Source organism: Nuphar pumila, chromosome 7, assembly GCF_984573655.1.
Source record: "Nuphar pumila chromosome 7, dmNupPumi1.hap1.1, whole genome shotgun sequence".
Lineage (NCBI taxonomy): Eukaryota > Viridiplantae > Streptophyta > Magnoliopsida > Nymphaeales > Nymphaeaceae > Nuphar > Nuphar pumila.
Window position 1 is genome coordinate 128,997,121 of NC_143255.1, and position 24,262 is coordinate 129,021,382.

Below are 24,262 nucleotides of genomic sequence, written 5' to 3' on the forward strand. Positions count from 1 at the left end.
AAAATATAATTTGCACCCAATCTGAAATTAGATCCGATATGGTAGGGTTGAATTTGGATCCAATACATATATGGTAATACATGAAAAAAGAGAGTGGGCCCAATGTTATTAATATCGGTGCGTATCGGCAGAATTTCGATACACTGCAAGCATGAATCGACTATTTTTTAATAAATGTAAAAAATATGAAAAATGTTTCTTATTATTATTGTAAAATTATTTTAATGTTTTAACATGTGTTACGCTATGATTGACACCTAATAATTTTTTATTATTGTTGGACCGATACATAACGATTCAGTTGAGTATCGGTATCGGCAGACACAGCTGAATCGGTGGCCCAACGATTCATGACCGATACCGATACTGACAACATTGGTGGGGCCCATTCAAGTGAAGGGCATCCCATTCGTACATGTTTTGGATGCCGTTCATCTGGAGATCAATGGCATCCAGATGCGCTCACAGTCTGACCTGATCCCGTCTCTTTTTGAATTGGCTAAGGGCCGATCCGATCTGAATTGCCCGATTCAGACTGATTTTAACAACATGCGTGATCTGATTAAAAAAGACAAAAAAACAAGCTCTTTAAATGTAAGAAAAACAGATCAGATCCCATTTTGATCCTGATACGAATTGGATCCGATCTAAAACAATGATCCAAATGCAATCCGATTTAGTAAATCTGAATCCCACGTTCGAATCTTATTGTATGTATCGGAATCCGAGTAACGATGTGTCAGATTCGGATCGGATATTCGATCCATTTGCAGCCCGCCTTCGACTTCCCTGAAACGTCAAAGGGCAATTTGGGGAATCATGATGAGGATGCAAGCGTACATTCCGAGATATTCTAAGGAGATTTCAGTAAATTCTTCTTACTCCTCTTTAAACCCAAGGGCGGCCCTTCTCGTCGTCCTCTTCCTCCCATTTTCGGAAGCAGATCAGGTCATGCTGAAAATGAGCGTTTTTGCTCATGCTGACATCGTGGCCATCCGATTTGCATTTTAAAAAGCTCAAAAGTCAACAAAACCACGTGGCATTCATCCAAAATGCAAACAGACGGCCACGATGTCAGCATGAGCAAAAACGCTCATGTTCAGCATGACCTGATCTGCTTCCCCCATTTTCTGGTCCACTCGTCCCCGATTTCGATCCGGAAACCTCTCTCTCTCTCTCGCTCTGCGGTAGAAACCCTAATTTTCTGCGTCTTTATGGATCCTGTGTCGTCGATCTCGTAGAGATCTCCATCTCCCTTTCTCCAGTTCTTCTCCTTCCCTTTCTCTCTCTATTACTTGGCGGCCTCACCGGTCGATCGCCATGATCACGATCCCGTATCTCACCGCCTTGACGACGCTGTTCAGTTATGGCTTGCTCTTCGCCTTCGGCCAGATCAGGGATCTCTTCAGGAAGTTCCTCGAGTGGTCCAGCTCCAAGAATCTGCAGGTACTTGATCCTTCTCTTCGATTCTTCGTCGTCTTCGTATTCGTCTTTTGATTATCCGACAGATCAATTTCGCGGTTTTTGTTATCGTTATCGTTATGGTTGGCACTGCTTGATTCGGTTTTTTGTATTCTGTTTTCAGTTCTGTTTTCTTGTTCTGGTTTATTTTTGGGAGGGTTGTGATCTTTACGGGGGCTTTTATGTGTGGATTTCGCGCTTCCAATTCATATTTTTTAAAATGCGAGTCTTCGCTTAACTTGATTCTGGGAGAAACCGTTATTAAATGCTTGATTCGCTAGGTATTGTAGGGAGTTCTCTGTGTTTTTTCGTTGTTATTTTCATGATTTTTGCGTGATTAATGATTGTATTTTGAGTTGGATTATTGATTTTGACCAGGAGTTATGGTTGCTGGCGTTGGATCTACTGCGTTCCTTTTTCCCTATCCCGTTTAATAGTGATATTCTGTTGAATTGTGACCCTTTCTCTGGATCTCCATTGCGAGAAAGTAATAATTGAATGAATGCTTATGGTTTTCGGATATAAGTGGTTTCAAAGGGCTTAAGACACCAGATCTATATCGATGCGAAATGATCCCTTGATACCTCGTGAGAGATGCTTATGTTTATTTGGTTAAGATCACCAAGACATCTGTTGATGGAAAATACTGGTCGGTTCGGATTGGATAAAAAAGGGGGAAAATGATGTCTTGTAGAGAAGGAAAGAAATTTTTTGAGGTCATTCAGAGTTAGCATTCGGACTTATCAACCGTGTTTTTGTCATTTTTTTTTTCTAGTCAATTTCTTGCTAAGAATGCGTATTAAAGTCAAACCACTTTTGCAAGTTTCAACCATGTCTTTGTCATTTCTTTCTTTGTCACAATGTTTTTTAGATGCAAGAGGGTTTTGATCAAATTTCATTGAAGATGGTTTTCATCTGTCACCTGGGTACGAATACGGGGACACAGCTATATATATATATATAAAATATCACATAAATACAAAATAAATTCAAAATAAACTAAATATAATCTAAATATATATAATATATCTAAATTATATATTATATACTGAAAATATAAAGTTATAAACTGAAAATATGGTTATAAATTATAAATTGAATACAAACTTGTATGTACGGAGGGTAAAATGGCGTGTCCAGGTGTTGATGCATGTTGACATTAGGACACGCCTGTTGACTATGGTACGTAGGGCAAAATGGAGTGTCAGTGTGACATAGGTTTTAATGTTTTAGAGTTTATTATCTAACATCCATATTGGATGTCAACTTCCTGTAATTTCTAGTTTCTTTGCTTGGTTGCTCAAAGGGTGGTGTTGAAATTCCAATGTTACCTGAAATTATGCACCCTGCACATAGATACAACCTTTCACATGAAGTCCAATCTACACTGGTTGTATCATCCACCACAAGCTATGTGTGTAAGTTAGTTTTCTTTCCTACTTTTTTTGCCCTTTTTAGTTCTTACACAGAAGAATGGTTGCACTAATGGGTGCTTAAAATTGTACCCACTTACAACACATTGCCATCCATGTATCATTTGCTTCCCTTTTATTATCACGTTCACCAGAATCTTAACTTTTCCTTCATTGTCCTTCCATGCTTTGAAATAAAGCTTTTATTCTGGATTCTTTTATGCACATAATTTGTCTTTTATGATGTTGTAATATAATGTACTTAGCATCTTATTGTGATATGCTTTTGAGCAGGGATATGCACCCATTTGCTTGGGTCTTGAGGACTTCTACACTCGCAGGCTTTATCTTCGGATTCAGGTAACTTTCAGTTTACTGTATGCACTCATCATGCAACTTGAGTTTCAAGTGCACAGCTTTGTAAATATAATTGTTAGATAGCTCACGAGCACGACCAGAATGGCTATACATACAAATCCATTTATGGATCCATGTGCTCCAATATTGAGATCATAGTTTTTTTATTAACGCACTATCCATCAATCATATGGTAGGGTCTCTAGGCACATGGTGACCACATTCACATCCTGGCAACCACAAAAGAGATGCATGTGACTCAAAATCCAACTATGGTATTCTTATTTTGGAGTCTCATAATTGTTTATGACTTGGTAGTCAACTGCATAAAACAACAAACATGTTGAAATAATTGCTTCTTGATGCTAGGTCAGATGCCCCTTGTTAGAATTCATGTGTAGGGAATGTCTATGGGTTGGATATGTCCGATATTTGACCTTATTTTGAATCGGATTAGTCAGATTCGGTTAATAAATTTGAATCCAATTAGTAATTGGATTCAGATTCAGTATAAGGATTTCATGACTGAATCCGACGGATATCCAAATCTAATTACATGGTATTATTTTTTTCCCATCCAAATTCGAATCCGAGATCGATTAGCCAATATCCGATTAGTCGGATTTGGTATTGGCTACATCTAACCCGAATCCGAACCATTTACATCCCTATTCATGTGCGGAAGGATATTTTTTCACAAAGGCCATAACTCCCATCTGAAACACCAGGTGAAATAGGTGCCTGTTTCTAAGAAGGATCTTCCACTGTAGATTAGGAATTTCCACATTAATGGGAACTCCTATCCATTGTATTGAAGCATGATCAAGAGAACCTTTTTTGTCCATCAAAGCTTATAGTTAGCATGTAAATTCAGGACTAAAAATATATGATTTCTCTTGGAGTTTTGTCTATCTAGTACAATACATTTTGGCACGTAGTATCTATCTGAAAACCAGATGGTATGTTGGTGCAAGATAGATAATGTGTGGTATATTATGAGATACATGTATTGTGGGATTTTTAATAGGATAGCATCCCAAGAAGACATGCAATTTTATATCATACACTCTATGTGAAATAAACAAGTGATAAGAAGATGTGGCACATGTTCTTGATGTCCATATATTATGGTGGATATGCATGATGTTGAAAAAGGCCACAATAAAACTTTAGTATGTTAGAGGAAGAAGAAAAAGACATTTTTGAGGTGCTACCAACACTACTATAAGACATAAATTTGGTGTTGAAAATGAATTAGAGACCATTTATTTTTAGTTATGCTTCAGGACAAATTTCCACATGGCAAGTTAATCAATAGTCGTTCCTCTTCTCTACTAGCTTGTCCATGTTGCTCTTTTTCTTTTGTCAGGACAAAGACAGATTTAAAGCTCTTTTACTTTTGTCAGGACAAAGACAGATTTTATGCATAGGTTGATGTTTTACTGAGGCAAGCCCTTAGTGGCAATTTACAAGAAGATGTTTCATTTGATATGATCATTGGTCTTGGTTTCCAGATTATATTGAAATGCTAAACAATGGAGAAATGCCTAAAATAGTCAGCATGTGATGAAATTAAAATATGTGTTGGCACAAAGAGGAATACTTTTGAATCTTATGAGTGCTAGATCAAGTACTCGTATGAAGGGTCAAATCCACGATAGCAGACTGAACAAATGAAAACAATGAAGTTTTTTATTTTCTTTTGGGTACTATTTTGGAGGGAAAATCATTCCATTGTATATTTGATTCAAAATAAATGTGGAAATGTTTCCTCATTCTCCTATGTTCATTTCCTTTTATTTGGGATACGTTTAAAGTGGGTTGAGAAGGGGTATCTTAAGTCGAATGCCTGCCTGTCGGGTTCCATGATACGTCTGTCATTTATCTAAGGATTGGTTTCCCATATTAGTCTTGGAATCATATTTATGAGGGTTTTCTTGAAGACTTTAAAAGTCGGTGGATTTTCTTGGTTAACTTTGGGAAATAATAATAAAAAACTAAGTCAAAGGAAAAGTTGGATTTCTCAAAAAATGCTATAATATTGTTGTGGAAATATTGCAATATTCTCAACTTGGAAAATGCAATATTTGGTGATGGAGTTTAGGCATGTGTCTCTGGGCTTTTTGCTCTTTATGTCCACTTTTTTAAGCCTTTTCAGGGAACTTGGTAGTAGCGGATGGATTAAAACTAGGTGATTTTGTTTGTGTGGCAGGACTGCTTTTCTAGGCCAATAGCAGGAGCACCAGATGCTTGGATTGATGTGGTTGAGCGTTACTCAAAGGATAGTAACAAGACACTAATGTGAGTAGGTCCTTACTGTTAATATTTTCCATAGACCATTGTAAGCTGTCAGTGATCTTGCACTGAATTTGATAGTTAGACTGGTGTAGCTGCACTGTCTTAATTGACATTGGATTTTATGGAATGTCTTCCGCAGACGAACCAAGAGGACAAGTAAATGCCTCAACTTAGGATCATATAACTATCTGGGTTTTGCTGCAGCTGATGAATATTGCACGCCCCGTGTAATTGAATCATTGAATAAATTTTCTGCAAGCACCTGTAGTAATCGAATTGATAGTGGTATGTAAAGTTTGCTACAGAAGTCATGGTGACTAGGCATACTTTCTAACTGGTTCATTTCTACTAACAGGAACAACAGTTTTGCATGCTGAACTTGACGAACTAGTTGCAAGATTTGTTGGGAAGCCATCTGCTGTGGTTTTTGGAATGGGTTACGTGACAAACTCTGCTATTCTTCCAGTACTGATAGGAAAGGTTTGTGGATGGTTGTTTCACACTCTTTGTATTCATGCATCGTGTACTTTGTTATTCTCAAGAAGTTCATGATGATAAACTGTTCTCTTTTGATCATTTTGTGTCATAGGGTGGGCTGATAGTAAGTGATTCCTTAAACCACAACTCCATTGTCAATGGTGCTCGAGGATCAGGTTCATCAGTCCGAGTTTTCCAGCACAACAGTAAGTTTATGTTTCTCTTAAGTGCTTTCTTGCTTTCAAATGCTAAAACCATGTAATTAACTATCCTATAGTGTGCTGTCATATTAATATACTCAAATACCAATGTTTACATCTGATTGTCTTGCTTTCAGCTCCATCTCACTTGGAGGAAGTGCTGAGAGAAGCTATAGCTGAGGGACAGCCTCGTTCTCATAGGCCTTGGAAAAAGATAATTGTTGTTGTGGAAGGAATCTACAGCATGGAAGGAGAGCTTTGTAAACTTCCTGAAATTGTAGCAGTCTGCAAGAAGTACAAGGTCTTTTAGTTCTGATGTGATGGTTTCTGTCTTTTTTGTCCCTTTTGTCAGTTTTTCACTTAATTATAGCTTGGCTGTGCACTTTGGATTTTAATAAATTCAATCTTTAGCATCCCCCGTCCCCCACCTTCAGTCTTAGAAAAGGCCTACCCAGTGACGATCCAAGCCTTTCACCAGTCAAGTTGTATTGGATACTAAGATTATTAAATGCCTACATTCAATGTCAAAGATATGTTGGCTTTTGTCTTAGGAAGAAAAAAAAAGATAAATTATCTTTCTTTTTGTGATTTAATCACAAATTCATGCAGTAGGTACCAGGTATACACTGACTGGGTTCTCAATCCAATACCTTTCATTGTTTCTGGAGCAGAGCTTGGAGTAGGTTGTAGGTGATATAGATTCACGTCTAAGAAGTTGCTTACCTGCACATTTCCGTCTCTATTGGTCTACCCCTCAGGATTTTCACTATCCAGATAAACCTTAAGCAGATATTGTTTGAATAAGTAATTGCTTTGGCATTTCTATTTGTGTTCTGAAACTCTTATATTGACAGTCCATGAATTTGATGAATAACTAATGTTTGATTCAAGGAATAAAAAATGCAGTTAAGATTTCTAGGCTAATCACTTATTTTGTTAATTTTTTTGTTTAAACTGTCAAACTTGTCTACTGCAGAATGTGTGACATTATTTTCATGTGTTTGTTTGAATAAGAATGAATGGCTACAGCTTTGAGATTCTTATTAACTTCAGTCTGACTTGTAGGAGTATAAAACCAATACTGTAACCTCATCATAAACCAAGGTTTATCCATTTACGGTGTTGGGGAAAGGATTGGTAGGGGTGGGTGGGGGAAAGGAACCTGCTTGAGCAATGCATAGAGGTATTGCACACTCAAAGCCTGTGCAACAATTATGGTGACTATTCTTGGATAAGATTACACATCAATCTGCACGTTTACTGTGGTTCAAGAAAGTGTCATGAATGCACTACCTCTTTGTCCCAAGGTCTAACCTGCACTCAACTGTTTGCTCATGTCTTTATTCACAGACAAGGATGCAGTTGTCAACTTCTATTATCTCCTTCCAAGCAAGAAAATTTGTTGGAATCTTATTATCCCTTTTAATGGGCTTGGATCTTTATGAATTACTATAACTTTTCAATATCTGTGTGCTATTTATGCTCTTTGATGTGTTGTCTCCGAAAGCTAAATTGATTCTCAAACAGGCTGCTATGAGATTTATGTTTCTTTTCCTTTAATTTTTGCAAGCAGGCATACGTGTATCTAGATGAAGCGCACAGCATTGGTGCTATTGGGAAAACAGGAAGAGGTGTTTGTGAACTCCTTGGAGTGGATACAGCTGATATTGACATTATGATGGGAACTTTTACCAAATCATTTGGATCATGTGGTGGATATATTGCTGCATCCAAGGTTTTTATTTTTCTTTTCTTTGTATTTCTATCTAATCTATTCCAAATATTTTTATGTAATAAGAATTTTTATTTAGTTATTGATTAGTTTAGTAAATTTATAATCATCTGCACAACTCAAATCTTTATTTAAAGAATTCACTATCCTATATTTTTACCATGTTTTTGTTTTGGAATAGACAGCGCCATAACATTATGACTCTTCTTATGCTTCTCTTTCATCTTTTCTAGGAACTTATTCGGTTTTTGAAATATACGTGCCCAGCTCATCTTTATGCCACATCAATGTCGCCCCCTGCAGTGCAACAGGTTATTTCAGCCATAAAGGTTATACTTGGAGAAGATGGTTCAAGTAGAGGTGCACATGAAATGTCTTCCCAAAGAAGATGCCATTTTTTTAGTTCATCTGATTTATCTTTTCTATTTGCTAAGATTGATCTGATTTAGTTATCTGCAGGTGCTCAGAAACTTGCAAGAGTACGTGAAAATAGCAACTTCTTTCGTTCAGAGCTGCAGAAGATGGGTTTTGAGGTTCTTGGAGATAATGATTCACCAGTAATGCCAATAATGCTTTATAATCCTGCAAAAATACCAGCCTTCTCCAGGGAATGTCTGAAGCAGAATGTAAGTTTGCTCATCTTCCTTCTGGATGTTGCTTTTAATCCCGTGAGATATGCATTAGCTTTTAGGGTACATTTGGTTCGATCTCATGAGATTCGAGTTCTCGTGAGATTTAGAAAGTGAATCTCATTTGCACAACACCCCCAAAGCAACCAAAAGTAAAAAAGTGAGTTGTGCACTTTAAGGAAACAAGGTCCTCCAAAATATATTAACTGAAACAACAAAAATAGACACTCAAAGAGTTCCACCAAAGCACCAAAGGAATACACAAGTCACAAAATGAGCTTACACACAAACACCCACTAAAGGGTGCAAAACACAAGGAATAAAATAATATTTTATTGACCAATCTATGCAAGAAGTCATACATTATAAGGGGAGTCATCTCCTATTTATATACACAAGAGGGAGTTTCTAAGTGATCTTTTGACTAGTCTAAAAGAAACTAGAAAAAAGAAAAAAACCTAGTTCTAACCTAGTTACATTATAATATATATAAAGAATATATACATATTTGTATATATATAATATATATATACACACATTTGTAACACTTCCCCTCAAACTTAGGGTTGGATAACCGAAAGTTTGTCCAATAAGAAGTAAAATCTATGAGCAACGAGAGGTTTGGTGAAGAAATCTGCCAATTTATATTCTGAGGTGACATAAGAAAGGTCGATAGTGTCCTATAGATACTCCTCTCGTTCATAGTGACAGTTCATCTCAATATGCTTGGTGCATTCATGAAATATTTGGTTGCTGGCAATGTAGATGAAATTTTTGTTGTCACAACACATCCTTGATGCTCCTTTAATCTGGACTCATATGTCAGCCAACAATCTTTGTAGCCAGACCACTTTCACAGTGGTTATAGCCATGACTCGGTATTCTGCTCCGGTTGAACAAAGAGAGATATTCTCTTGCTTTTTACATCTCTAAGAAATCAAGGAGTTACCTAAAAACACAAAAAATTCAGTGGTTGAGTGTCGGTTACTGGGATCACCTCCCCAATCAGTATTAATATAAACAATTAAATCTAATGATTAAGAAGCAGACAAGAAAAGTCCTCAAAAAATAAGTTTTAATATATCTAATAATTTGTAAAATTGCTTTCATATGAATAGTAGTGTGAGCATGCTGAAACTGACTCGTTGTGTGAACTACATGCGTAATGTTAGGTCTCATAATTGAAAGATATGACAGTGTCCTGACAAGTTGTTTGTATGGTGTTATATTGTTAAGTGGTTCCTCATTATCAACCTTCATTTTGACATTTACAACTTGGAGAGTGTCAACCTTCTTATCATCTGAGATACCATACCTCACAACAATATTCAACGCAAATTTAAATAGAGTTAACAAATAACCTCTAAAGGAATAAGCAACTTCTATACCAAGAAAATACTTTAAAAGCCTCAAATTAGTCATTTCAAAATATGTTTTGAGAAGTTTTAACTCCCTGTTTGTCACCTCTTGTGATGATCATATCATCTATGTAAAGAAGAAGAAGAATACTTGAATTAGAAATCGTACAACTTCGAGAGTGTCAACCTCATTATCATCTAAGATACTAGACATGACAACAATATTCAACGAAAATTTAAATTGAGTCAACCAATGACTTCTAGAGGAATAAGCAACTTCTATACTAAGAAAATACTTTAAAAAACCCAAATCGGTCATTTCAAAATGTGTTTTGAGAAGTCTTATAATGTTTTTAACTCCATGTTTGTCACCTCTTGTGATGATCATATCATCTACGTAAAGAAGAAGAATACTTGCATTAGAAATCTTAACAAGGTTGTATTAGTTAAACAAGATTGAAATCGAACATTAATTATAACTTAACTAAACTTGTCATACCAAGCCTTTGGATCTTGTTTAAGGCCATACAGAGCCTTAACTAAACGAAAAACCTTTTTTTAGATGCTTGTATATAGACTTCTTCAATTAATTTACCATTGAGAAACACATTCTTAACATCCATTTGGTATATAGGTCATTTCTTTATAGAAACAAAGGTTAGTACAATTTTAATTATGGTCAATCTAGCAACAGGTATAAGGGTTTCCTTATAATCTATTTCATACTCTTGAGAGTATCCTTTGGCAACTAACCTAGCTTTGTACCTTTCAAGGGTTCCATCACTCTTAATTTTTATCTTATGGACCCATCAACAACCTATATGTTTCTTTCTTAGGGGAATATCTTGAATAGTCCAAATATTTGTCTTTTCTAAAGCATCTAATTCTACCCTCATACCCTCTACCCATTCAGAATGTTTCTTTGCTTCAACATAATTTAAGGGTTCTACGTAGGAATGTATCAATGCAATGTAAGCTTGATACTTAAGTGAAAATGACTCATAAGGTACAAATTTTTCAAGAGGTTTTGATATTCTCGATGACCTTTTAGTTTCTGTTTTTACATGATTTTCATTAGTATATTTTTCAAGAGCACATGGATGTTTATAACTACTATGCCTAGAATATTGAATACAGTTCTGATTTTGAGATTGTTCTTCACTACCATATCATTTTTGATATCCTAATCTTTGTCAAGATCAGCATTACAATCACCATTATTTGAAATTAGATCCAACAGAAAAGAATACATTGTTATGTCATTAGGATTTTCGAATCCAATTTTTTTCTTTTTCTAAGAAAGACACATTTCTTGAAACATATAATTTCTTATTTTTAAAATCAAATCTTCTATAGCCTTTTTGGTTATTTGCATATCCCAAAAAAGCACAAACAATAGCATGAGGAAAAAGTTTACCATTTTTATAAGTCAATACAAAACATTTGCATCCAAAAACCCTAAGTCTAGAATAATCAGGAGTAAGCTTTAAATGTTTTTCAACTGGTGATATATTTTTCAAGATATCAGATGGCATCTATGTCACATGGGTGCTGGTGCGGGTGCGACACAATTTGAAAAATATTGGACATGGGGACTCGGCTATATATATATGTATATATATTTTAAAAATATATATATATATATAACAATAATAAGACTCAGTCAAAGTTGTGCCCATTAGGGAACACGGCTATATTATATGACTGTGCACAATTTTGTAGCACAGTTTGCCTATATATATATATATATAAATTTTTTTAGTTTTTTGCCCTAAAAATTTGACAAAAGTAGACTTTGTCAAAGTTGATCGAGTCCAAAATGTTGACGGACTCGGCCTCGATGCGTTGACCGACTCCGACACTTGTTTGACTGTGTCCGCCCTATGTTCGAAGCCACACCCGTGTCTGCACCCGTGTTGGGGCGTGTCGACGCAGGTATATTGACCCCCTAGCCGAGTCTGTGTGACATAGGATGACATTCTGTTAATAAGATAAACTGCGGTCAAAGTGGCTTTGGCCCAAAATTCTTTAGGTACTTAATTTGAGATAAGCAATGTTCTTGTGGTTTCTGTGATGTGCCTATATTTTCTTTCGGCCAAGCCATTTTGTTGTGGAGTGTAGGGATAATTTTTTTTATGTGTAATACCATTTGATTACCGATAATCTTTAAAATCTTTTGATAAAAATTTTCCTCCTAAATCAGTGCGAAAGATAAAAATATCTTTTTGAAATTTATTTGTCACCAATTTGTGAAATATTTGAAAGTATGAAAAAATTTCATATTTATGTTTGAAAAAATAAATCCACGCGTGTTGGTAAAATCATCAACAAAGATTACATAATATGCAAACCCAGCCTTAAATACAATAGGTGCTTGGCTCCAAACATTTAAATGCACTAACTCAAGCGGTCGTGTAGAGATAAAAGTTCTTTCTTGGAATAACAATCTTTTCATCTTGCCAAGAATACAATCTTTACATGTAAAATTTTCAAAATTATAAAAAAAATTCATATTTGAAAAGTGTTGGATTTTGGATACATTAGGATTGCTAAGTCTTTTATGTCATAAATTCAAATCCAGTTTCAAAACATTATAACAAAAGGTATTTTTTGGTATTTTCAAAAAATCCATGTAAGTATAAACCTTCTTTCCTATGACATTTTCAGTCAGCTTTTGTCTGATGATCCTGCACTTGACAACTAATAGAAGAAAATAAAACATTATACTCACGGTCAGATAATTGAGAGACAGACAACAGATTTAGGTTTAACTTGGAAATATATCTAAGTTTTGGAATAGAAAAACCTTTTGAAATATTTTCAAAATTTTCTATTCTCTTTATCTCAAGAAATGTCTCATCAACAGTAAAAACATTTGACTTGATTGAGTTACGACATTCGAATAAGATATCACCATTTGGCCTCATATGAAATGAGGCACCCGAGTAAAGAAGCTAAAGAATCTTACCGGGGTCAGAGATGCCAACAGAAGAGACCGCGGTTCCTGTTGATGAATCTCCTTCGAGTAGAGGTTGAAGATTCTATAAATTGAGTCAAAGACATGCTCTCAATGTTTGATTCTTACGTAGCTTTGAGCTTACTTAACTCTTGTGCAACTGAGGCTACCTTCTCGTAGGGCCTCTTTAATTTAGGACAATAACGACAATAATAACAAATAATTTTTTTCTTCTCAAACTCATTGCCTTATTTTTCATAGTTATTATTGTTTGGTCTTCCATAATGTGGTGGTTTGTAAGCATGGACATGGTTTCCTGACCTAGACACGGTTAGGACCGAATCATCATATTCTTTAGGTGTCTTCTGTTTTTAGTCTATTTTTCTTTATACTTAGCTCTTCAATAGTATCTCCAATGGAGGGAGCTTTTCCTCTATAAAGAAGAGCCAATTTGGTAGACTCAAACTCCAGTCTTAGACCATTGATGAATTGATAGAAATGCTCTGCATCAATTTGTCTTTGACGAAGTTCAATGTCTTCAGGACAATGCCATTGTGGCTCATTCCAAAACAAGTCAGCCTTGTAGCAATGAGCCAGCTCATTAAGATGAGACCATTGTTCCAAGTTTTCGTTAAGCTGAAAAGAGAAAATTAATGATTATCAAGCAATATTCACATCAAAATGTCACACTTATCTAGCAATTGTGAGCCCATCCACTATTGACTACAAAGGACATGGAACAAAATAATGACTATAAAAGACATCTGAAGCTGATGCATAAATCTAAGAGCACACAAATATTTAAAGGAGAAATTTAACTGAATGACCTAAAATTAACCAATAAGACATACTCATATATGCATGTCCTTTGTGTAACTCATCAATAACTCCACTACAAAAATATCATTTCAAAAGAAAAAAAGTACATCATGTCTAGCTGATTATGGTAAATCTTACTCTAACACATTCTCTAATATTTTTTCCTCCTTGAGTCATAGTATGTACTTTGTCTTAAGTTGCAAATGTGGGCAATATCTTTAAGAGAATATATTCTCTTGAGATAGTCCCATGCTTTATTTGCATGTTTAAACTTAGCTAGACTCGAGAATTTTTTTATATCAACACTATTAATGAACCACAAGACATAATCTTGGCATAACCCATTCTTTATTCTTTCTATTTTTTTTCATACGTGGCAATAGCCTTGGCTTTTTACTCTTCCGTAAGAGGTACCTCTTTTTCTTCTTCTATTTTAGCAAGGATTAGTTTGGGTTTCAAATCCGATTCATCCACTAATCCTTACAACCCTTTCTCCCATATGAAGTGCCTTCATGATTGAAGCTCATGTTACAAAGTTTGTGTATTGTCATCCGTGTTTATAAGGGCTAAGAGAAAGAATAGAAGATAGAGAAAAGAAAGAAAGAGAGGAGATAATAAAAAAGTATCACAAGCACTCTACCACCAAGAGAGCACCTCCAATGAGGAACACGAACACGTGAGCACTCTACCCCCAAGAGAGCACCTCCAATGAGGAACACGAACATGTGAGCACTCTACCACCAAGAGAGCATCCCCAATGAAAAGCACGAACGCACAAACACTCCACCACCAAGGGGTCACAACAATCTCACAGCACTTGAATAAATTTTGTAAAAAAGGCTTTATCTCTTCAAAATCTTGAGTGACATGCTTCCCAATACACCAAAAATCAACTTGATTTTCAAGTTTTGATACCATGTAAGGAAACAAGGTCTTCCAACATATATTCACTAAAACAACAAGAGTGGACACTCAAAGAGTTCCACCAAAGCACCCAAGGAATACACAAGCCACAAAATAAGCTTACACACAAACACCCACTAAAGAGGGCAAAATACAAGGAATAAAATAATATTTTATTGATCAATCTATGCAAGAAGGCATACATTATAAGCGGCGTCATCCCCTATTGGGCCTGTCCCAAAGTCTCTTTTGACTAGTCAACTTTGTGTTGACTAGTTCAAAAGAAACTAGAAAAAATAAGAAAACAAAAAAACCTAGTTCTAACCTAGTTACATTGTAATATATATATATATATATATATATATATATATATATATATATATAAAGAATACATACATATATGTATGTATACATTTTTAACATGCATGGCACCCCAAAAGCAAGCCTTTGCAAATGAGACCTCATGAGGTTCGAGTTCTCATGAGATTGAGAAAGTGAATCTCATTTGCACAGCATCCCACAAGCAACCATACATACCCTTAATAGTGGAAGTCACCGATGTTGACCTTATAGTGGAAGTTTGAAGTGCATGTCAGATATTTGGGGGACCCAAACCAAACAAGAATTTTTTTGCTTTCAGTTGCTCAAAGCGTACAATAGTTTCCTGCTAATTTTAGTGCATGCGGACTGTGGGGAAAGGATAATACTCCAAGTGCTTTACCTTTTTAGATCTACATCTGCCATAATATAAGGCAGATATAAAGATCAGAAAGTTAAGATATCATTGTTGGTGAAATTTTTAGAGCATGATGGAACTTTCATAGGAGTAAGCTTATTTTTGTCACTTGTACGGTATAACTATTAGTGACTAATGGACATAGAGATTGAATGCTCCGAAAGGAAATGAAACATGGAGAATAGGAAAAGACTTCGGTATAGTTAATGTTCTGATGGTACAAATTTTTGTAGAGCTTTTTGGTCAGAGTTTGTGGGATCCAAAGAATGAGTACTCTCGCCTCTGTGGTCTAGTGACCAAGTCCCGCTGCTAATTCTAAAATAGCAAGGGGAAAAATTGCTATATCAAGGAACAGGATTAAGACCATCTACCTAATGGATCTTGCACATACTTTCAGTTATCTGAGATTAACGCCAGTGCCCCTTGGGCAGCCCCTTCCCAACCTAATACCCCCCTCTCAACCTGATGCCGTTGATGCGTTAAGGCTTGCCCAGAGCTCTTTATGAAATACTGGTGTTGTATGTGAGGTCCACTTTTTGCATGTGGAAGTGAACAATGGCATGCTGGTCGTATGCCATACTGAATGGTTTATGTTGCTTTCTTATGTAGGTTGCTGTTGTAACAGTTGCATTTCCAGCAACACCGCTGTTACTTGCCAGAGCTCGGATTTGCATATCAGCCTCCCACACCAAGGAAGACCTAATGAAAGGCTTAGAGGTATAAGCTTGTGGATTATCTTTTTCTGTTATTTGGTTAATTATTTTCATGAAGGTTTTGTTTTGTTGTCTCAGACCGGATATATGCTGCATTTTTCCTCTGTTATTCATTGTAATGGATGATGAATTTTCTCTTCCCGACCTTACGAACAATTTGACATGTTGTCTATTAGTGTGCTTCAGGTTATCAGCAAGGTCGGTGATCTTATTGGTATAAAATACTTCCCTGCAGAGCCAAATAAGCACCAGCAAGAGGATACACAGAAGCAGGATTAGGATACATTGTGTCCTTCCCATAAACAGAGGCATATAATTTGCTCTCTGTTAAGATTTGTTCTGTAATATATTATCTGGAGGGTTTTCTTTCACTCTGGTTGGAATTTGCATTTATGTTGATTTTGTATAGTAGTTTGCACTTTCTTTTGCAACAGTTTTTGCAATATAATTGTCACTGAATTGGATCATCACTTTATTGGCCCCATTGGGAGATCTATTGTCTTGCATAGTACATTGCTATGGAATAGTAACATCTTAACGCCTTTTTATTTTTTGATATTTTTTTCACTTAATTTAAGCTTTGAGAATTAGTTTATTATTATGCTTCCAAAAAGCTACCGTGTTCATCTGTCCCAAATTACCTTCTTGTGGTCTATATAATTTGCTTTGAAATCCAGTCCCAAGCTGTAGGGCTGGTAAATATGCAGAACTAGTCGATGTCAGCTCATTTAGGCTGAGCCCTAAACTCGAGCTCAAGCCAGACGAGTTGATCTCATGCTGGATGGGTAACGAAGAAAAACCATAAGAATCTTATGCTGGCTGAGGTTGAGCCTTACCAAGCCAAGAGCCCGTTTTCATGCTTGGCTTGGTAAACTTTGCTAGCAGCTCGTGGCTCGGTTTGCTGATCCTATTTTTCGAGCTCTTAATGTGCTGAGGGAGCTGTAGATTTTCAGACTTAAATGGCATCACACAATTTCAATTAGACTACCAGATCTACCAAGCTTTCACCCATAGTCGGTACTAAAAGTAGACCTCTTGGCCCCTAAAGAACATTGAGACAGTTCCATATTTAAGATAAAATAGAGCAGAAGTGAGTCTTCTACTCTTCAATAACAAAAAGCCCCAAGGGGTTTGGTGCAGTGGAAGGGGCCTTGGCCACTATGTGGGTGTTCAGGGTTTCATTTCCAGCTTCAGCCCCTTGCATTAATAAGGGCAAAGAGATAAGCCCTTGCACGGCTGAGGCTTGGCAACTACCTAGGGGCAACGGGTGCCCTATGGGTTTACACCATTGGGACAGTGACCTCAAGTATGGCAGGCTTAGCCAGGGTGACTTGGTCTCTGATTCCAAGGGTGGTTTCTCCAGCCTTCATTGAATAGAACTATTCAATAACAAAAACCAGGCATCTTGAGTGGTGGGTGAGTAAGTAAGCTGTTGATGAATCTGTGAGCCATCCATTCATAGGCCTTCTTGGTGAGATGAATGCTGTCCCAATTCACGTAGGATGATGGGTCTTCTCTGACTTCGGTTCCAAAACTGTTGCACATAACCCTCAAGTGGGCTCTCTCACTCCACAACATGCCCTCAGGGAACTCTTAAAAAAGGAAAGGTTAAGAGGAAGTAGAATAAAAGATGAACTCATCGTTTAAACTCTTGCTCTTGGTATCCAAACACACCATAATGGCAGTCTATCTGCTAGTTTATGAACGTACCAAAAATGGAGGGATCTTGAAAAAAATCGCATAGCAGCATTGTAGTAATCAGCACAGATGATTTTGGCATATGGATGTTGATGTTGGTCTCTTAGCCTTTGAAGAGCGTCTTGTAGATAGGAATTGTAGTAGACTGCAAACTCATTGAAACTGTTGAGACAACCCGTTTTCTGATCATATTCCGATGCATTTCCTGATTGAAATGCAGTCAGGTAAACCTTCGAGCAACCGATCCCAATCGGAAGGTTTCCCGGCAACACTAACTCCACTGCTCCTTGTTCTATCAATGTCTGCATCCATCTCATTGCACTTATTCACTACTGTGTTAGTCATGCACTAGTTCAGGATTAACCAGAACTGAGACTGGTGAAGATGCCGAACAGTAATCAGTGCAATCATCTTGCGAGGTGATCACTTCAATTACTTTTTTTTTATAATGAGAAACCCTCACTGATATCTGGGACACTTAATGGACCCAACCCCCAGAGAGGCAAACCCCTGATGGGGCCCAGGACCACCTTGCCTTATGTGGCCCACCTTTAAAAGCTATGGATACACTAGTGCAGAAAGGGGTTTGATCCGGGGCCTTCATCTCAACGCCTTCACAACCATCCCGCTGGCCACACAGGCGACCCTCGCCGTGGTGTGATGGCTTCAATTACTGAATCTGTGTTCGAGAATGGCTCATGAATCTAAGAAAGATGACATGAGCATGAGATAATGGCTTGAGCCAACCGGCCAAGTGGACCCAGCATTGGGATATAAAGAGAGGAGGAAAATGAAAATAACGTAAAAAAATGGCTTATACCTTAACTGCATCAGCAATGGCGTTGACAACATCAGGAACAGAAGGCTTAACCTGATCGATGGTCATGCCTGATTGAAGGAAGGGAAAGTTAAAATCATTTCCGCCAATCTCACCAACAAGAAACAGAGATGTCTTCAGGCAGTCGAGGCAGTCTGGATATATTGGTTAGAAAGCACTGATATATATATTGGTACAATCGATTGTCCTTACAATCTAGTTCTAATCTCATGATGCCAGTTGTTTTGACACAAACTAACCTCATAGATATCATGCTCGATTTAGTAGTAATAGACTCATGATATATATATATATATATATATATATATATATATATATATATATATATATATATATATATATATATATATATATATATATATATATATATATATATGTGTGTGTGTGTGTGTGTGTGTGTGAGAACTGAACATATTAGGCCCTCTTTTAACGTTATGCCCCGTTAGGCCTCATAGTTTGAAGTGTTTTATGATAGATTTGAACCGTTAGATGTGTTTAGCATGCTCAATTTAGTGAGAATCAACTCTTGGATCATGTTTTTCGATGAAAAAAGTATTTTTATGAGCTGAAAAAAATGATGCTCTCATAGCCATTGATTTTGGATCACTAGAAAAAGCTGAGGTCAGATGCCGGTCATCCAAAAGCCAGTTCCCACTAAAAAAACCTATAGATCACATCTATGGTGTTATATGTGAAAAAACATACCAAAAACAACATTTTTTGAAGGAACTTAACGGGGCAGAACGAGCACCTATATAGAGAGAGAGAATAGGTGGTAGCTGCCTACCTTTTTTGGCCTCCTAGCCTGCCAGGTTTTTAAAGGGGTTTTCTATATTTTTCCTAAATCCCATGCTAAGGATGTACTCTACATGCTTGATTTTATAAGAATTAACTCTTGGATCACTTGATTCCAACATGCAAGTAGGTTTTTAAAAGGTTTAAAAATCGATGGTCTAAATTTTTTATAAATATTTAAGACTTAAAAGATCATGTCTTTTATCAAAAAACATGATCAAGTGTCATTTCCTAGCAAACCGACTATGTTTAGGGTCAGATTTGTGAAAAATATGTTCGCGCTCATGATAGACTGTCAATTGGTCAGAAAAGTGACAGGCATATACCACTTTTCACACACACACACACACACATATATATATATATATATATATATATATATATATATATATATATATATATATATATATATATATATATATATATATAGAAAGAGAGAAAGAGAGAGAGAAAGAGTATTTTTAAACTAATGAAGAGGATCTTGATGTTAAACTACCACGTGTGGTACACAAACATTTTTAATGCTATTAAAAATGCCACTTACATCTGATTGGCTATATCATGAGCATGTTGAATTTAGAAGTTCATTGAAAACCAAAGATGACCAATTTACATGTTCTCATTAAATCATTGAAACGAAAAATAGAAACCAAACTTGATGCGAAAGCATACGTGAATTCATTGGTAGTCTGATAAATCGTTGATGGTATGATCTTCTAGAACATGTATATTTGACCCTTTACCAATCCGGTCCATTGGTCATATCAACATAAAACCAAAACGGTCTTCATTACAAATAACGTAATTGGACTCATCAATGATCACGTATATTGACACAATCAAATGACATAGATCAAGTATGGATGTAAAGCATGAAAATTACATGCAATGTGATTAAACATGTCTATTTTCAACTGGTCCTTCCTGAAAACTTTAGTAAGATCACAACAGAATGAGAACAGAATGAAACTGAAGCTTTAACTTTATACCAACGTGGCAAAAAAAACTTTATTATATCATAGAACGTCCAAATACAAATTCTCACTAAACCAGCATATCATAAAATGATAAAGCACCCATGCGACTAGTATGCTCATAAAAGACCTTGGGTGGCAAACCTTTAGTAAGCGGATCCACAATCATGAAGTTTATACCAATATGTTTTATCAATATCTAATTATTCTGCACTCTTTCTTTAACAACAAGGAACTTAATGTCAACATGTTTTGATTTCGAGAAACTCCTGTTATTGGAATATAGCACTGTTGAATTATTGTCACAAAATAACTTTAGCAGTCTTTAACATTATCCAAAATCCATAGCCCTATGACAAAATTACATAGGCATATCCTATGGTTGGATGTCTCATAACAAGCTACAAATTCTGCTATCATGGTGAAAGAAGCAATGGGTGTCTGCTTGGCACTCCTCCAGAAAATAGCTCTCCCGACCAATAGAAAAATATAACCTGGCGTGAATCTGTGACTTTCTTAGCACCCCACAAAGTCAGAATCAGAATACCAATGATCTCTAACTGATCTGACTTTCTATATGTGAACATATTTTGTTCTCTGCAAATATAGCATAACCCATTTGACTGCTTTCCAATTATTCATATTTGGGTTACTAAGATAATTGCCTAACATCCTACTAATGTACGCTAAATTCGAACGTGTACATACCTAAGCAAATATAAGACTTCCCACAACAAATGCATAGGGGATCTGTTCTATAATCTTAATTTCAGACTAATGTTTGAGGCACTAAGCGAGACTAAACTTGTCTCCTTTAGCAATAGGAGTATCATCTGATTTGCAATCCTTCATGCCATACCTTTCCATAATCCTTTCGATATAGCTCTTTTGTGATAATCTAAGAATACCCCGAGAATGGTCTCAATGTATCTAGATCCTTAATACAAAAGAAGCATCCTCAAGATCTTTCATTTCCAATTTCTTTGTCAAAAATTTCTTAGTTTCATGCAGTATACATATATCATTATTGGCAAGCAATATGTTATCCACATACAAAACCAGAAAAATAAATTTACTCTCACTGAGCTTATGGTATATGCATTCATCAACCACATTTATCTCAAAACCAAACAAGAGGATAACTTGATGAAATTTATGATACCACTGACGGGAAGCTTGCTTAAGTCCATAGATGAATTTTTTTAAGTTTGCAAACTATTTTCTTGGCATCGCCTGAGATAAAATATTCTGGTTGGACCATGTATATTATCTCATCGATGTCCCCATTAAGGAATACAGTCTTAAAATTCATCTGATATAGCTCTAAGTTATAATTCGCCACAATTGCCATCATAATCTTGAAAGAGTCTTTCATAAAAATCATAGAGAAATTCTATATGTAGTCAATGCTTTTCCTTTGAGTAAACCCTTTTGCAATAAGACATGTTTTATATCTTTTTATATTACCCTTTGAATCCCTTTTGATTTTAAATATCCATTTGCAACCAATGGGTTTCACACCTTTAGGTAATGAGATAAGATCCCACACGTTATTGTCTCTCATGAATTTAATCACCTCATGCATTGCTTCAATCCACTTTTGAGAGTTAGAACTTTGTGTGGCTTGATGGAGGTTAATTAGACCATCTTTCATTAGGCTAGTATCACCCTTATGTTCTTGTAGAAAGACAATATAATCATCTAAAATTGTCCTTCTCTCTAGTGAATTTTCTTAATAGCACTGTTTCTTGAGGTTGTTGAGTTTGAACTCCAAGAGTAAAAGCTTGATTTTGGATAGGAAGATCTAAAACATTACCTTGATCCGAATTTATGGGAACAATGTCAGGAATAAAAATCTGATCATTGTGATCCACAACTATAGGAAGAGAAAGTGACTCTTCTTCAAAAGCAATGTCTTTTACTTTATCACTTTCTCCAAACTCAACACCCTCAAAGAAAGAAGCATTTTCCATTTCGAAGGACTTATTCGCAGGGTCATAAAACTTATAGCCTTTGGACCTTTTAGAATACCCAACAAAATAGCAACTAATCGTTCTGAAATTCACTTTTTTTTCATATGGCATGTAGGGCCTAGCCTCAGCTGAACATCCCCAAATATGAAAATGTTTTATACAAGGCTTTCGGCTTGTCCACAATTCATATGGGGTCTTGATTACTGCTTTAAATGGTACCATGTTCAAAACATAAGCAACAGTCGTTAATGCTTCTTCACAGAGGGACTCTAGTAAAGTAGAATTATAAATCATACTCCTTACCATATCCTTAAGAGTCATGTTTCATCTTTCAGCAACATTGTTCATGCTAGGAGTGTCTGACATGGTATACTGAGGGACGATCTCGCATTCCTCTAAGAATTTAGCAAAAGGCCTTATACGTTGTTCACCTGATGCATCATATTTGTTATAGTACTCACCATCATTGTCAGATCTAACGACCTTAATTCTTTCGCCAAGTTGATTTTCAAATTCGGCCTTAAATGACTTGAACACATCCAGGAATTGAGACTTTTTATGAATTAAATATAGGTACCCATAACGAGAATAATCGTCTATAAACGTAATAAAATATTGTTGACCATTCCATGAAGTCGTAGGAAATAATCCATAAATATCGGTCTGAATTAGTTCTAAGACGTCTGCTCTCTTTTTTACACTTAATTTTTCCATGTTTGTTTGTTTCTCTTTTATATACTCAACACAAACCTGAAGGTCAGTGAAATCAAGGGAATCAAGAATCTCACTCGACACAAGCCTTTCAATTCTTTGTTTAGAAATATGACCTAAGTGCTTATGCCATAACAAAACAGAATTCTCATTTGTCAATTTTTGTTTTGTACCACGAGAACTTAATTGCAAAGTTTCATTAAATGAGGTAATAATATCAAACAAATAAAGGTTATCAACCGTAGATAAAGAATCGGTCTCAATAAGATTTAAATCAAGAAACAATTTAAATTTATTATTTTCAAATAAACTAGAATAATCATGTTTGTCTAAAATAAAAATAGAAACCAAGTTTTGCTTAAAAGATGGCACAATAAATGTTTCTTTCAAATTCAAATAATTCTCAGTCTTTAATAGCAACCCTAAATATCCCTATTGCCTCAACTTCAATTGTTTTACTATCGTCCACATAGATGAATCTCTCAGCATCAATTGACGGTCGACAACTTAGGCAACCCTGCATAGACACACTTATGTGAGTGGTAGCTTTCTTCTCACGTCAGACATGATACTTAGTACAATTCTTCTTCATATGACCCTCTCTTTTGCAAAAAAAAACAACTAGACTTTGGGTCCTGATTTCTTTTCTATTTTTTCTGCCATTGAGGGTCAACTGCAGCTTCCTTGGTCCTTTTCTTTTTCTTAAACTTGTCCTTAGAGGTTACTGCCAAATGAGCACTCTCAGTCTTCTCTTGTTCCATCTTATCATCTTCTTGCATACAGTATGAAATAAGCTCATTAAGAGTCTATTTTTCCTTCTGTTAGTTATAATTGACCTTAAACTGGCTCTATTGTGCAGGAAGAGATATCAAAATCAAATGCACGAGTAAGTCCTCAGACAACTCTAACCTTAGTGCCTTGAGTTTTAAAGTAAGATGAGATATCTCCATGATGTACTTTCAAATATTTTTTTTGCCCTTATACCTCATTGAGACAAGATTTGAAAGAAGAGTACTTGTCTCAGCCTTTTTCATTCTTTACAAAACATTTTTTCATTTCTTTAAGAAAACGTTTGGCATTTACCTCTTCAGACATGGTGCCCCTGAAGGATTCAAGAATTGCACGTTTCATGATAATGAGACTCATGATTAGATCGATCTCACTGCTCAAAGTTCTTTTTAACTTCAGTAAAACTCCTATCCATAAGAGTAGGGGGTTGATC

General features: G+C 36.0%; 1 protein-coding gene across 2 annotated transcripts; it reads left to right on the forward strand.

Moving 5' to 3' along the window:
• The first annotated feature begins 1,060 nt into the window (after window positions 1-1,060).
• LOC149833491 (long chain base biosynthesis protein 2d) lies at window positions 1,061-16,575 on the forward strand. Of its 2 annotated transcripts, none has more exons than XM_090015155.1 (12): window positions 1,061-1,446; window positions 3,168-3,233; window positions 5,443-5,531; window positions 5,668-5,813; window positions 5,884-6,008; window positions 6,118-6,211; window positions 6,343-6,506; window positions 7,779-7,940; window positions 8,171-8,297; window positions 8,397-8,563; window positions 15,948-16,055; window positions 16,238-16,575. In XM_090015155.1, exons 1-12 carry the CDS (start codon window positions 1,321-1,323, stop codon window positions 16,328-16,330), a joined length of 1,467 nt encoding a protein of 488 aa, XP_089871281.1. In that variant the 5' UTR covers window positions 1,061-1,320; the 3' UTR covers window positions 16,331-16,575. The 2 variants fall into 2 exon arrangements, with proteins under 2 accessions (XP_089871281.1, XP_089871282.1); XM_090015156.1 differs by having other exon boundaries at window positions 16,228-16,535.
• Window positions 16,576-24,262: the final 7,687 nt, after the last annotated feature.

Bases quoted from the DNA above. Each gene is read 5' to 3' on its own strand.
- LOC149833491 (XM_090015155.1), top strand. From the start codon at position 1,321: ATGATCACGATCCCGTATCTCACCGCCTTGACGACGCTGTTCAGTTAT. The intron at 5,532-5,667 runs GTGAGTAGGTCC...TGTCTTCCGCAG, and splicing joins GATAGTAACAAGACACTAAT to ACGAACCAAGAGGACAAGTA. The intron at 5,814-5,883 runs GTATGTAAAGTT...TTCTACTAACAG, and splicing joins TAGTAATCGAATTGATAGTG to GAACAACAGTTTTGCATGCT.